At 51.3% G+C, this 13180-nt stretch overlaps 1 protein-coding gene across 2 annotated transcripts in view; it reads right to left on the reverse strand.

Moving 5' to 3' along the window:
* Positions 1–11480, reverse strand: part of LOC138301385 (E3 ubiquitin-protein ligase TRIM39-like) — a 106390-nt gene extending 94910 nt beyond the window's left edge. The window contains exon 1 of one of the 2 annotated variants that reach the window (XM_069241820.1): positions 10484–11480. In XM_069241820.1, the coding sequence (XP_069097921.1) occupies positions 10484–10897 (414 nt within the window). In that variant the 5' untranslated portion in view covers positions 10898–11480. Of the gene's footprint in view, positions 1–10101; positions 10310–10483 lie in introns of those variants that run through there. The other variant, XM_069241821.1, reaches the window with a different exon arrangement.
* Between the last annotated feature and the right edge of the window lie 1700 nt (positions 11481–13180).

The raw sequence follows: 13180 nt of genomic DNA on the forward strand, positions 1-13180 counted from the left end.
AAGCAGAGAGAGCATAAGCACTGAGGTTCTGGTTAGCAGAGCCTCAGTGACACAGTCAAGCACTACTGACAACACACACATTAGGCCACAAACTATGAGCACTGGGGTCCTGGCTAGCAATATCCCAGTGAGACAGGCAAAACACACAGACATATAGGTTTTTATCTATGAACACTGGGGTCCTGGCTAGCGGGATCCCAGGGACACAGTAAAAACATACTGACACACACTCACACACAGGCCAAAAGTGGGGTTAAACATGCTAGAAAGAGGCTACTTTCTCACACTCACTCCGGCCACTCCCGCTAGGGGGCAAATTGCTTCAGACGAGGAGTTTCACAGATTCACGAAGTGGCACTAGGTGTTGGTATTTCCACACTTGGAAATGTGGCAGGTCGAGAAGGCAACATTACATTTAGGGATCTGCAGGTGGGCGATGAATTCGACCCCCACAAGGGTGTCATTGCCTCCAACTAAGACATGCCTTAAAAGCAGAACCATAGACTGGCGGCCCCAGAAGAGAGCGCCCTGTACAGAGCAGAATACCAGGGAGGGAGTGGCTGAAAAGGCGATCTCAGGCACATATGGTGCTCTCATCAATGATAGGCCTGATAACCACTGCATAATTTGTGCCAGTGGGGGGCACCGTCACTTCTTTTAGGGGACCGGCACTTAATTCTCCACATCAGACATATCTGGAGACTAACAGAGGGAAACACAAACAAAACAAAAAGATGAAGGAAAAGAAATACAGAAAAGCCGTCACCCATGGTGAAAGCAGACATCTGTAAGCATGAGATAACAGGCAGGGGGTGCCTGGCAGTGAATTAAAGAGGCCTGAGGTGGATTCAGGACTGTGCCCCCTTGCTATTCACACTCTGACATTTTATAGCGCCAAAGCAGGTGTCTGAGCTGCTCTTTGGGCACCGGTGTAGGAGGCTGGCCTGGCTTATAGTGGGTACCTGATGGTACTTACACCTTGCGCCAGGTCCAGTTATCCCTTATTAGTACATTAGTAGTGTTCTAGCAGCTTAGGCTGATAGAGGTAGCTATAGCAGAGCAGCTTAGGCTGAACTAGGAGACATGCAAAGCTCCTACTATGCCACTTATATCATATAGCACTATATCATAGGAATCACAATGCTCAGAGTTACCAAAAATAATGGTACTTTATTTTAGTGCCAATGTGCCAAAAATATCTCGGAGGATATACTCCCTTAAGAGGTAAGTAAAATACACAAAATATACACACAAACCAGAATCAGGTAAGTAAACAGTTAGAAAAGTAGTGCAAACACTGTAGAATACAATAGGATGCAATAGGCCTAGGGGCAACAAAAAAACATATACTAAGAAAGTGGATTGCGAACCACTTAGGGACCCCAGGACTAGTGTAGTGTGTACAGGGTCGCTGGGAGTGTAAGACAACACTAAGGGTTTCCAAGATACCCCACCCCAAGACCCTGAAAAGTAGGGGTAAAGTTACCCTACTTCCCCAGAGACAAACTAAAGTCGTGATAGGAGATTCTGCAAAGACAACAACTGACTGCAAAGCACTGAAGACGGATTCCTGGACCTGATGACCTGCAAAGGAAGGGGACCAAGTCCAAGAGTCACGAAAGGGTCAGGGGGGGCAGGAGCCCAAAAAACCCTGGATGAATGTGCAAAATGGCTGCCTTCGGGTGGAAAAGGCTGAAGATTCTGCAACAACGGAAGATGCCAGGAACCTCTCCTTTGCACAGAAGATGTCTCACGGTGTGCTGGAGGATGCAGAGTTGTTTCCAAGCAGAAAGACCGCAAACAAGCCATGCTAGCTGCAAAGGTTGCGGTTGAAGAAAATGGGTGCTGCCCAGGCCCAGGAAGTCGCCCCTTGGAGGAGGAGACAGAGGAGGCGCTCAGCAGCACAGAGAGCCCACGCAGAAGCAGGCAGCACCCGAAGAAGCACTTGAACAGGCGTTCAAGAAATCTGAGCACAGCGGTCGTCTCAACACTACAAAGGAGGGTCCCACGAAGTCGGAGGTCAACTCAGCGAGTTGAGCAATGCAGGACGGAGTGCTGGGGTCCTGGGCTCTGCTGTGCACGAAAGATTCCTTGCAAAAGTGCACAGAAGCCCTAGCAGCTGCAGTTCATGCAGAAGACAGGATTACTGTCTGGCGGAGGGAAGCAAGGACTTACCACCACCAAATTTGGACAGATAGACTACTGGACTGTCGGGGTCACTTGGATCCAGCTCCTGTGTTCCAGGGACCACGCACGTCAAGATGAGAGGGGACCCAGAGGACCAGTGAAGCAGAAGTTTGGTGCCTGCGGTAGTAGGGAAAAGATTCCGTCGACCCACAGGAGATTTCTTCTTTCCTTCAAGTGCAGGGTGAAGGCAGACAGCCCTCAGAGCATGCACCACCAGGAAACAGTCGAGGAAGCCAGCAGGATTAGGCGCTACAATGTTGCAGGTAGTCTTCTTGCTACTTTGTTGCGGTTTTGCAGGTGTCTTGGAGCAGTCAGCGGTCGATCCTTGGCAGAAGTCAAAGAGGGAGATGCAGAGGAACTCTGGTGAGCTTTTGCATTCGTTATCTGATGAGAAAACCACAGGAGAGACCCTAAATAGCCCTCAGTGGAGGATTGGCCACCTAACCAAGTAAGCACCTATCAGGAGGGGTCTCTGACATCACCTGCTGGCACTGGCCACTCGGAGGCCTCCATTGTGCCCTCACACCTCTGCATTCAAGATGGCAGAGGTCTGGGACTCACTGGAGGAGCTCTGGGGACCACCCCTGCGGTGGTGATGGACAGGGGAGTGGTCACTCCCCTTTCCTTTGTCCAGTTTCATGCTAGAGTAGGGGCTGGGGGATCCCTGAACCGGTGTAGACTGGCTTATGCAAGGAGGGCACCATCTGTGCCCTTCAAAGCATTTCCAGAGGCTGGGGGAGGCTACTCCTCCCCAGCCCTTCACACCTATTTCCAAAGGGAGAGGGTGTAACACAGAGGAATCCTTTATTCTGCCTTCCTGGGACTAGGATGCCCAGACCCCAGGAGGGCAGAAGCCTGTCTGTGGGTTGGAAGCAGCAGTAGCTGCAGTGAAAACTCCAGAGAGCTAGTTTAGCAGTACCCGGGGTCTATGCTGGAACACCGGGGATGCATGGGATTGGCACCCCAATACCAGATTTGGCATGGAGGGACAATTCTATGATCTTAGACATGTTACATGGCCATGTTCGGAGTTACCATTGTGAATCTACATATAGGTATTGACCTATATGTAGTGCACGCGTGTAATGGTGTCCCCGCACTCACAAAGTCCGGGGAAATTGCCCTGAACCATGTGGGGGCACTTTGGCTAGTGCCAGGGTACCCTCACTCCTAGCAACTTTACACCTAACCTTCACTAGGTAAGGGTTAGACATATAGGTGATTTATAAGTTACTTAAGTGCAGTGTAAAATGGCTGTGAAATAACGTGGAGGTTATTTCACTAAGGCTCAAGTGGCAGTCCTGTATAAGAATTGTCTGCGCTCCCTATGGGTGACAAAAGAAATGCTGCAGCCCATAGGGATCTCCTGGAACCCCAATACCCTGGGTACCTAGATACCATATACTAGGGAATTATAAGGGTGTTCCAGTGTGCCAATCAGAATTGGTAAAAATGGTCACTAGCCTGCAGTAACAATTTTAAAAGCAGAGAGAGCATAAGCACTGAGGTTCTGGTTAGCAGAGCCTCAGTGACACAGTTAGGCACCACACAGGGAACACATTCAGGCCACAAACTATGAGCACTGGGGTCCTGGCTAGAAGTGTTGAGACAGGCAAAAACAAACTGACATAAATGGGGGTAACATGCCAGGCAAGATGGTACTTTCCTACAACTGGCACTTATTATTTTACAAATAACGCACTGCTGATAACCTGCAGAACAGGAGGGTCCACTGGGGACTGGATATGGGAAGTATGGGAGATGTAGACTGGGAAACCGCATTACTCCACCCCGTCAGGTAGGGATTAAGGCGAGATCACGGCTTAGCTAAAGGAAGACATTACACAAGGTGCATTACCACAGAACAGACTGTTCAAAATGTGGAGGACCCTCCCCCAACTGCCTGAGATGGTGTGATGCTATAAATTGTGTTTTCCCAATGACTTTGTGTTTCACCACTGCACATATTAGTTGCTCAATGTTCACCAGTAGCACATTACATGTTGTGTTCAGTTTAGCTGCCTATTGGCTTTAACATGGAGTTAGCCATTACATTCTGTATTCAGGTCAGCTGCCTATTTGTTTTAACATGGCATTAGACATTACATTTGGTTTTTAGGTTAGCTCCCTATTGGCTTTGACATGGCATTAGACATTACATTCTGTATTTAGTTTAGCTGCCTATTGGCTTTGATATGGCATTAGACATTACGGGGGTGATTCTAACCCCGGCGGTCGGCGGAGAGGCGGCGGTCGGACCGCGAACAGACCGGCGGTCCAAAAAATGGCATTCTGACCGCGGCGGTCACCGCCGCGATCGACCGCCACTTTCCCACTCCGACCGCCACGGCGGTCATGACCGACGGGCTGGAGTTTGCGCACTCCGGCCCGGCGGTCGACCCAAGACCGCCAACCGCATCATGACCCTGCTTACCGCCGCGGTTTTTGGCGGTCGGGAACCGCCATGCGAACCATGGCGGTAGGCACTATCGGGGCCAGGGAATTCCATCCCTGGCACTGATAGGGGTCTCCCCCACCCCCCACTACCCCCCACGAGTCCCCCCCCCACACCCTCCACCCCCTGCCACCCCCCAGAGATGTTACAAACCCCCTGCCCCCCCACCCCGACATGCACATACACGCACCCCGACATGCACGCACCCCCAACATGCACATATGCACACCCCCTACACACACACATACACAACGGGGGCACATACCCGCACACATACATGCCAACATGCGCACCCGCCGAACTACACACATTGCCCATAGGCACAGCAGCACCTCCCGCCCGCATGCACGCACTCACACACCCCCTCTACACACCCCCATGCACGCACACATCACACAACACCCCCCCCACCCCCTCCCCTCACGGACGATCAACTTACCTTGCGTTGGTCCTCCGGGAGGCGACGGGAGCCATAGGGACGTGACCGCCAACAGAAGACCGCCAACAGAAGACCGCCACACAGAAATGTGGGTCGTAATTCTGTGGGCGGTGTTCTGATGGCGTGGCGGTGGAGGTTGACCAGTCTCCACTTTCCCGCCGACCGCCAGTGTGGCTGCTGGCGGTTTTCCGGCGGAACGCTCCCAGCGGTCGGAATATGTGCCGCGGCATACCGCCGCGGTCGGCGGTCTTTACCGCGGCGGTAACTCGGCGGTCTTGCGAAAAGACCGCCAAGGTCAGAATCACCCCCAACATTTGGTATTTAGGTTAGCTGCCTATTGGCTTTAACGTGGAGTTAGACATTGCAGTTGAGACATTGCAGATGAGCTGTGTTTTTCCAAGCTGTGTTTTTCCACATGATAGACAAAGCTGTGTTTTTCACACCAGACCCTAGCTAATAAGAGCACATAGATTTAGGGGGTGATTATAATTCTGGCGGGCGGCGGAGGCCGCCCGCCAGAATTCCGCCCCCATAATACCGCTCCGCGGTCAGAAGACCGCGGAGGGTATTATGAGTTTTTCCCTGGGCTGGCGGGCGGTCTCCAAAAGACCGCCCGCCAGCCCAGGGAAAAACTCCCTTCCCACGAGGATGCCGGCTCGTAATCGAGCCGGCGTAGTGGGAAGGTGCGACGGGTGCAGTAGCACCCGTCGCGTATTTCAGTGTCTGCAAGGCAGACACTGAAATACCTTGCGGGGCCCTCTTACGGGGGCCCCTGCCGTGCCCATGCCATTGGCATGGGCACGGCAGGGGCCCCCAGGGGCCCCGCGACCCCCCCTACCGCCATCCTGTTCATGGCGGCTTTCCCGCCATGAACAGGATGGCGGTAGGGGGGGTCAGAATCCCCCATGGCGGCGCAGCAAGCTGCGCCGCCATGGGGGATTCTGAGGGCAGCGGTAAACCGGCGGGAGACCGCCAGTTTACCCTTTCTGACCGCGGCCAAAGCGCCGCGGTCAGAATGCCCTGCGGGGCACCGCCGGCCTGTCGGCGGTGCTCCCGCCGACCCTCGCCCCGGCGGTCGAAGACCGCCGGGGTTAGAATCAGCCCCTTAGTGTTTACCTCTCAATCCAGTCTGAGAACGAGTGAGGCTTGGAGAATAGGCCACTCTCCAAGTTTCTTCGGTTCTCACACTGAGTTTGCTTTTAAGAGGTGGCTCTGGACAACAGAGTTAGATAGAAAACTATCTTGACCTCAGACAGGAACCAGACGTCAGTTGCCTGTCCCTGTTTGTGTTGAAAATCTCTTTCTCGCAGTTGAACTGGAGTCATCAACTTAAAGCCCCAGAAAGATGAAGCTGAGTTATAGGCCCTACAGCCTTGCCCTACGGTGATGCAATTTTGACTTTTAAGCTTTGCTTTGAAGTTATGCTATAATATAATCACATGTATTTGCTGTGTACATTGCAACTGAGAAGTACTTTAATATATTTTGCTTTCATTGCTGCGACTACTTTTGAACGTGTGCTTCCAATCTACTAATTTCGTCTCTCAGGAACCTCGTGGTGCAGTAATAATAACAATAAATGTCTTCTTTAAACTCAGAAGTGCATTCCAGAGAGATTCTGTAAGCTCGGTCATGAGATAGGAGGAGGAAAGCAGAACAGATGGGATGATCGGGAAGGTACCTTCTGTCATTCAGTGTGGGGGGTCCATGGAGAGCTGAGGGCAAGGGATCATCACTGAACTGTCAGAGACCCCGGGGGTGCCCATTCCAGAAGCCCCCGTCTCTTCCGCTAGGAATCCCCGTGAGGTGGACTTACCAAGGAGACAGGCCCTTTTTTACACACCGGGGTTTCACCTAGCCAAAGGGAACAGAGCAAGACGCTGGAGAAACCCCTTGGCCCCCACCAAGGCCACATGGATACTGCACAAGGACCCCTGTAAGGAGGCGGAAAGGGTGGTAAACACAGCCAGGGGCTGCCACAGAAAGTTAGGAAAATATGGGAAAATAAAAGAGAACACTAGAGTCTTATATAAGAAACCGCTGCGTCCCAGAGACCTTCTCTGGTGGGACCCATTGGCCACATCATCACACCAGACCTCAAACATATTGCCGCCCTCGGGTCCCCCCCACCGCTGACAAGCAGATGGAATGTACTGAACTTATCAGAGGTACTGTCTGATGGTGGTCGGTACTCACCCATCGCCTCCAGCTTAGGGGGACTCCAATCAGCTGCTAAGGGATACAGTGATGTCCATTCATGATGGGACATTGGGTGTTGATATATATTAATACAATTGATTTTTTTATTTAAAAATAAATGATGTCCAGATTGTAAGTTCAGGCCTCACACATCCATATTGGTCTAGAAAATGTTATGTCCAGATCCCCTTAACAGCAAGAAAGTAGGAGCCAGTCCCAGGCATGTCTACCACAGAGAACAGACAGCCAAAGCGAGAGAGCAGGCACCAGCCTCATACAGGGTCTGTGACAGAGAACAGACAGTCACAGCGAGAGAGCAGGCACTGGCACCACACAGGGTCTGTGACAGAGAACAGACAGTCACAGGGAGAGATCAGGCACCGGCCTCACACAGGGTCTGTGACAGAGCACAGTCACAGCGAGAGAACAGGCACCAGCCTCACACAGGGTCTGTGACAGAGAACAGACAGTCACAGCGAGAGAGCAGGCACTAGCCTCACACAGGGTCTGTGACAGAGAGCAGACAGTCGCAGGGAGAGAGCAGGCACTGGCCTCACACAGGGTCTGTGACAGAGAACAGACAGTCACAGGGAGAGCAGGCACCAGCCTCACACAGGGTCTGTGACAGAGAACAGACAGTCACAGGGAGAGCAGGCACCGACCTCACACAGGGTCTGTGACAGAGAAAAGACAGTCACAGCGAGAGAGCAAGTACCAGCCTTACACAGGGTCTGTGACAGAGAACAGACACTCGCAGGGAGAGCAGGCAGCAGCCTCATGCACATTACTGCACCTCTTCTGGTGTGTACCATCACCATGAGATGGTGTGTGCCACACCCTGCATTACTGCACCTCTTCTGCTGTGTACTATCACCATGACACGGTGTGTGCCACACCCTGCATTACTGCACCTATTCTGCTGTGTACCATCACCATGAGACGGTGTGTGCCACACCCTGCATTACTGCACCTCTTCTGTTGTGTACCATCACCACGTGAGCCCTTGTGTTACACCCTGCATTACTGCACCTCTTCTGTTGTGTACCACCCCCACGTGTGCCCTTGTGTTACACCCTGTGTTACTGCTCCTCTTCAGCTGTGTACCATCACCACGTGAGCCCTTGTGTTACACCCTGCATTTCTGCACCTCTTCTGCTGTGTACCATCACCACATTAGCCCTTGTGTTACACCCTGCATTACTGCACCTCTTCCTCTGCACCTCTTCTGCTGTGTACCATCACCTCGTGAGCCCTTGTGTTACACACTGCATTACTGCACCTCTTCTGCTGTGTACCATCACCACGTGAGCCCCTGTGTTACACCCTGTATTACTGCACTGCTGCATGTGCATCTCTTCTGCTGTGTACCATCACCATGTGAGCCCTTGTGTTACCTTCTGTATTACTGCACCTCTTCTGTTGTGTACTATCACCACGTGAGCCCTTGTGTTACACCCTGCATTACTGCACCTCTTCTGTTGTGTACCATCACCACATGAGCCCTTGTGTTACACCCTGCATTACTGAACTTCTTCATCGGCACCTCTTCTGCTGTGTACCATCACCACGTGAGTCCTTGTGTTACACCCTGCATTACTGCACCTCTTCTGCTGTGTACCATCACCACGTTAGCCCTTGTATTACACCCTGCATTACTGCACCTCTTCTGCTGTGTACCATCACCACGTTAGCCCTTGTGTTACACCCTGCATTACTGCACCTCTTCTGCTGTGTACCATCACCATGAGATGGTGTGTGCCACACCCTGCATTACTGCACCTCTTCTGCTGTGTACCATCACCATGAGACGGTGTGTGCCACACCCTGCATTACTGCACCTCATCTGCTGTGTACCATCACCATGAGATGGCGTGTGCCACACCCTGCATTACTGCACCTCTTCTGTTGTGTACCATCACCACATGAGCCCTTGTGTTGCACCGTGCATTACTGCACCTCTTCTGCTGTGTACTATCACCACGTGAGCCCATTTGTCACACCCTGCATTACTGTACCACTTCAGCTGTGTACCATCACCATGAGACGGTGTGTGCCACACCCTGCATTACTGTACCTCTTCTACTGTGTACTATCACCACGTGAGCCCATTTGTCACACCCTGCATTACTGTACCACTTCAGCTGTGTACCATCACCATGAGACGGTGTGTGCCACACCCTGCATTGCTGCACCTCTTCTGCTGTGTACCATCACCACGTGAGCCCTTGTGTTACACCCTGCATTACTGCACCTCTTCTGCTGTGTACCATCACCATGAGAGGGTGTGTGCCACACCCTGCACTGCTCCACGTCTCCTGCAGTGCACCACAACCATATCAGCTCGTAAGCTAACCCTGCATTGTCACACTGTCTTCTAACACCAACAAATGTGACAACACACTTCACAATCACATTAAACCCTTTGAGTAGGTCTTTGTATCCCAAAAGACAGACATACATGTGACTTCTGATCCTTTGCAACTGCTTATGTGGTGCCAGGTGCACAACCTATGATTTCAGAACTCTGACAGACACCCAGTGTGATCTTCTGCAGTTTCTTACATAGGTCTCACTGTGACACTCACTTACAACTCACAAACGTACCTTTTTCTTATGGCAACCTTATCTAGGGACCCACGGGAACCCACAGAGTGAACTGTGATCCGTCAATGATCACAGACGTACCTTGCCCTCTTCTCCAGCTCCTTCCATGAGGCCCAACTAACCTGTGATCCTTCAAATCTGATTTCAATGCCTCGTATTCCTTTGAGCGACTCAAAGCATGTCTTCATTAGCAAACTCTGAACACCCACTGACATACCTTGTGCTCTTGGACAAAAATGTATATGGGACCCACAAGGTGCCTTTGATCCGTGAACGCCTGAGACATCGCATCTTCTGAGAGTCTCCGGCAGTGCATTCACCTGTAAATCCTGAACACCCACACATACACCGTGTGCTCTTCTGCAGCCGGCTCTATGTGGTGCATTGAATGACGTGTCACCTCTGGACACTTCCACACACACCTCGTGCTCTCAGGCTGTCTCCTTGATGGGGTTCACAGAGGGACTTTAAATTTCCACAGACACGCCCCGTGATCTTCACTTGTTCCACAAAAAACCCACACACCCTGTGCTCCTCAGCAGTTTACTAAATGGGGCTCAGAGTCTGACTTTGCAATCCCTTAATGCCCACAGACATACCTTGTACTCCTCTGCAGCCTCCTCTACATGAGTTACTGTGTGAGTTTTATGCTCCTTGGACTCCCGGCAGACCAGACATATCATCCTCTGATCCTCTGCACAGAACAGCAGCAGTGCCTGGTTATGTTTCTCACACAGATTCACCTCTGGGGGCTTCACGGGGGGCAGATGAAGCTGTTTTGCAATTTCCACCATGTTTCCCAGTTGCCTGTTGGGTCGAAGGTTTTTCCCAGAAGATGTTGATCTGCACTGTGGACAGGGGAAGATGTCATCTCTTCCCTCCCAGCTCTGAGTGATGCAGGAGCGGCAGAAGTTGTGTCCACACTCTATGGACACAGGATCAGTAAAATAATCCAAACAGATGGAACAAGCGGCCTCTTCCTGGAGGTTCCCGAGCTGAGCTGCCGCCGCCATGCTTCAGAAATGCAGGAAGTAACCTTAAGTTTCAGTTTTTCTCTCTCTATGAAGTGGGTGTGTCTGTGTGCCTGTCCCTCTCTGTGTGTCTGCCCCCCTCTGTGTGTCTGCCCCTCTCTGTGTGAAGTGGGTGTGTCTGTGTGTCGGCCCCTCTCTGTGTGTCTGTCCCTCTCTGTGTGAAGTGGGTGTGTCTGCCTCTCTCTGTGTGTCTTCCCCTCTCTGTGTGCAGTGGGTGTGCATGTGTGTCTGCCCCTCTCTGTGTGAAGTGGGTGTGCCTGTGTGTCTGCCCCTTTCTGTGTGAAGTGGATGTGCCTGTGTGTCTGCCCCTCTCTGTGTGTCTGTCCCTCTCTGTGTGAAGTGGTTGTGTCTGTGATTCTGAACCTCTCTGTGTGAAGTGGGTGTGTCTGTGTGTCTGCCCCTCTCTGTGTGAAGTGGGTGTGTCTGCCCCTCTCTGTGTGAAGTGGGTGTGTCTGTGTGTCTGCCCCTCTCTGTGTGTCTGCCCCACTCTGTGTGAAGTGGGTGTGTCTGTGTGTCTGCCTCTCTCTGTGTGTCTGCGTCTCTCTGTGTGAAGTGGATGTGTCTGTGTGTCTGCCCCTCTCTGTGTGAAGTGGTGCCTGCCCCTCTCTGTGTGAAGTGGGTGTGTCTGTGTGTCTGCCTCTCTCTGTTTGTCTGCCCCTCTCTGTGTGACGTGGGTGTGTCTGTGTGTCTGCCTCTCTGTGTGAAGTGGGTGTGTCTGTGTGTCTGCCTGTCTCTGTGTGCGCTGGGACTTCCTGGTTCATGTTACAGTCACAGAGCAGGATGGAACTGACTCCTCTGCTGTGTGTGTTTTACCTCCAGATTTCACACCATGGAAACGTCATGTAGTTCTATTTCGAGATTCTATAAGTGCCGGAACTGGAGCTTGAATATGATTTTTTGTTCTCTGTAAAATCCTGTGTTATGTTTAACATGCTGATTCTGCAAGTTCGTTTTTTTAATTGTTTAGGAATCGCATAAGCAGTTCCAAAATCAAATCTAAAGTGTTTTCTTCCTGTATTTGCTATTTTAATTTTTATGTTTCAAAGACTGAAAATTACCAACTTCTCAATGTTTTTACTGGCCTTACCATGACCAATACCGGTCAAGCAGGTAAACTAGCAGGTTTGTAGGTTAGGGAAGAATATGTTGCTGCCTGTTCTGTGTGTAAAGAACACTTACAATAGTGTTGCCTGTGCTGTTTCTGTTCTGTGAGTGAAGGAAGCTTGCACTGCTGATGACTAGATGTACCTGTTTTGTGAAAGGGAAATTTGCATTGCTGATGTCTTGATGTACCTGTTCTGCATGTGAGGGAAGCTTGCACTGCTGATGCCCTGCTGTACCTGTTCTGTGAGGGAAGCTTGCACTGCTGATGTCCTGTTGTACCTGTTCTGTGAGAGGGAGGCATGCATTGCTGATGCACTGGTGTACCTGTTCTGTTTATGAGGGAAGCTTGAACTGCTGATGTCCTGTTGTACCGGTTCTGTGAGTGAGGGAAGCTTGCACTGCTGATGCCCTGATTTACCTGTTCTGTGAGGGAAGCTTGCACGTCCTGTTGTACCGGTTCTGTGAGTGAGGGAAGCTTGCACTGCTGATGCACTGGTGTACCTGTTCTGTTTATGAGGGAAGCTTGAACTGCTGAGGCCCTGATGTACCAGTTCTGTGAGAGGGAAGGCTGCACTTCTGATGCCTCGAAGTACCCATTCTGTGAGGGGGAAGCTTGGTCTGCTGATGCCCTGATGTAACTTTTCTGTGAGTGAGGGAAGCTTGCATTGCGGATGCCCGATGTATCTGTTCTGTGAATGAGGGAAGCTTGTACAGCTGAAACCCTGATGTACCTGTTCTGCATGTGAGGGAAGCTTGCACTGCTGATGCCATGATGCACATGTTTCGACAGTGTGGGAAGATTGCAGTGCTATATCCCTAGCGTACCTGTTCTGCACGTGAGGGAATCTAGAACTGCTTATATCTTGATGTACCTGTTTTGTGAGTGAAGGAAGTTTGCACTGATGATTACCTGATGTGCCTGTTCTGTGAGAGGGAAGCATGCACTTCTTATGCCCTGATGTCCCTGTTCTGCGAGTGAGGGAAGCTTGCACTGCTGATGCCCTGATGTCCCTGTTCTGCGAGTGAAGGAAGCTTGCACTGCTGATGCCCTGGTGTACCTGTTCTGTGAGTGGAAAACTTGCCTTGCTGATGCCCTGGTATACATGTTCTGTGAGTGAGGGAAACTTGCACTGCTGATGCCTTGATTTACCTTTTATGTGG

This window comes from Pleurodeles waltl, chromosome 6, assembly GCF_031143425.1.
Source record: "Pleurodeles waltl isolate 20211129_DDA chromosome 6, aPleWal1.hap1.20221129, whole genome shotgun sequence".
In the NCBI taxonomy this organism is placed as follows: domain Eukaryota; kingdom Metazoa; phylum Chordata; class Amphibia; order Caudata; family Salamandridae; genus Pleurodeles; species Pleurodeles waltl.